At 58.6% G+C, this 1933-nt stretch overlaps 1 protein-coding gene across 3 annotated transcripts in view; it reads left to right on the top strand.

The window, feature by feature from the left end:
* The first annotated feature begins 1303 nt into the window (after positions 1 to 1303).
* LOC102489149 (tumor necrosis factor receptor superfamily member 26-like) overlaps positions 1304 to 1933 on the top strand; it is a 36690-nt gene continuing 36060 nt past the window's right edge. For all 3 annotated transcript variants that reach the window (XR_003550485.1, XM_014590850.2, XM_027774411.1), the window contains exon 1: positions 1304 to 1402. Coding sequence is in view for 2 of the 3 variants with exons in the window: in XM_014590850.2 (XP_014446336.1) it covers positions 1361 to 1402 (42 nt within the window). In the remaining variant the exon portion in view is untranslated. The remainder of the gene's footprint in view (positions 1403 to 1933) is intronic.

Below are 1933 nucleotides of genomic sequence, written 5' to 3'. Positions count from 1 at the left end.
CCGGGGCGCCCGCTGCTCTGGGGGGCCCGGGCGGCGGCAGCCCCAGCGCTGGGGTCGCGCCCGGGCTCTCCCTAGACCGCCAGGCGCCCCCGGGTGCGTCCATCCCGAAGCCGGGCAAGGCAGTGCGCAGCAGAGCAGCCGCCGCAGCCCTCGCTGTTGCCCTCTGGGGCCCGAGGGAGGGAAATTGTTTGATTAAATATGAACATTTAGCTAGACTTTTCCCTTGTGTTGACATTTACCATGAGTACTGAAACACCAGGCAATGGTGCCCGGAGCAGAATCGGTTGTTTGTGGTTACACCATCCTCGGGTGGAGTTGCAGTGTTGGTCATCTTAACCCAAGTGCAAACATCCGATTCACCACGCAGAGCCGACGGGCGCTGGGAGGGTTGGCGCAGGTCCGAGAATGTCCTAGCTGACCTTCACTTACACACTTGCCCGGTATCTGTTTCAAGCCTCAGGCTGCCATGTGGGATCGTTCTGGCTTTTTGTGGCAAGCATTTAACCATGGAGCTGAGGCCGGCTTCTCTGTGGTTTGACTAGCAGCACTTACATCCAGGATTAAGGATAACACACACGCGGAGGGCTCGGCACAAACTCGGTAGGCGCGATTGACCAACAGACAACAGAGAAACAGAGCCTCGCTCATTCCTGTCTTGTAGACAGGTTAAAAATAGCTTTGAGAGCAGTCACTACGCGATCTGGGCCAGACTCCTGGAATTAGGGATTGGATTTAGGGATTGGATCTCCTACCCTAAATTCAAATGCTGAAGCCCCAACTCCGTGAATTCCGGAATGTGACCTTATTTGGAAGCGTACTGTAAGTGCGAACTTAATGACAGTAGTTCACATGGGGTCACAGTGGAACACGGTAGGACCCTACTTCAATATGACTGATGTCCTGGGGCCAGCAGGTGGTGTGGTGGTTAGGGACACTGGACTCCCACATGACCGACCACGGTTCCGGTACCGGACCTGGCGGCTTGGTTTCTCGCTTTCTCTCTTCTCTCTGTCTGTGTCACTCTGGTCAATTGAAAATAATTATGATGATAAATAAAAGAAATATTTTTTAAATGACTGAGGTCCTTATAAAAAGGAAATTTTGGTCACAAACAGGCACGCAGAGAGAAACCCAAGTGACCGTGCAGACACCGGGAGTAACGCTTCTGTATATAAATCAAGAACGCGGGGACCTGTCCAGCCTCTACCTTCCGCTAGGGGAGATTCGGCGGGGGCTGGGGTGGAACTGGCTCTCTGCGCAGCCACTGTCCTCGCCACTTCCTCGTCACGCCACCTAAGACCCGCCCACTCTACATTGCGCTCCGCTGCGCTCCCGCGGCATTTGGTCGCCCGTCGGAGCTATGGCCGGGTGGCCGGCGTTGCTGCTGCTGCTCTCGGTGACGGTGAGTACGTTTGGCGGGTTAGCCGCGTTACCGCAGCCCTGGAACAACTCTGGGCTGTTTCCACTTTCTCCCTCCTTATGAGAGAGGGAAGACGTGGAGAAAAGGAAAGAGAGAAAGGTAGGTATGTTTTTGACTGAGTCTCCACCGCTGGGGTGCAAGAAGATCGCCAGCGCCGGGTGGTCCTGAGCGCGGGGAGAGAGATCTCGGAGCGCGGGGAGAGCGGTCCCGGAGTGCGGGGAGAGAGGTCCCGGAGTGCGGGGAGAGAGGCCCCGGAGCGCGGGGAGAAGTCCGGGAGTGCCGGGAGAGAGGTCACGGAGCGCGGGGAGAGAGGCGAGAGAGGCCCCGGAGCGCAGGGAGAGAGGCGAGAGAGGTCCCGGAGCGCGGGGAGAGCGGTCCGGGAGCGCGGGGAGGTCGGTCCGGGAGTGCTGGGAGCCCTGAGAGCCAGCCTAGCGGGTTCCCGACGCACCGCTGCTGGCAAAGTCTAAGGGCACAGGCTGGGGTCCCGCGGTCCTGGGAGCACCCGCGGTCCTG

This window comes from Tupaia chinensis, unplaced genomic scaffold (genome assembly GCF_000334495.1).
Source record: "Tupaia chinensis unplaced genomic scaffold, TupChi_1.0 Scaffold000047_1, whole genome shotgun sequence".
Lineage (NCBI taxonomy): Eukaryota > Metazoa > Chordata > Mammalia > Scandentia > Tupaiidae > Tupaia > Tupaia belangeri.
Note: the sequence above shows the minus strand (reverse complement) of the source record. Positions and strands in the feature narration are given on the sequence as shown.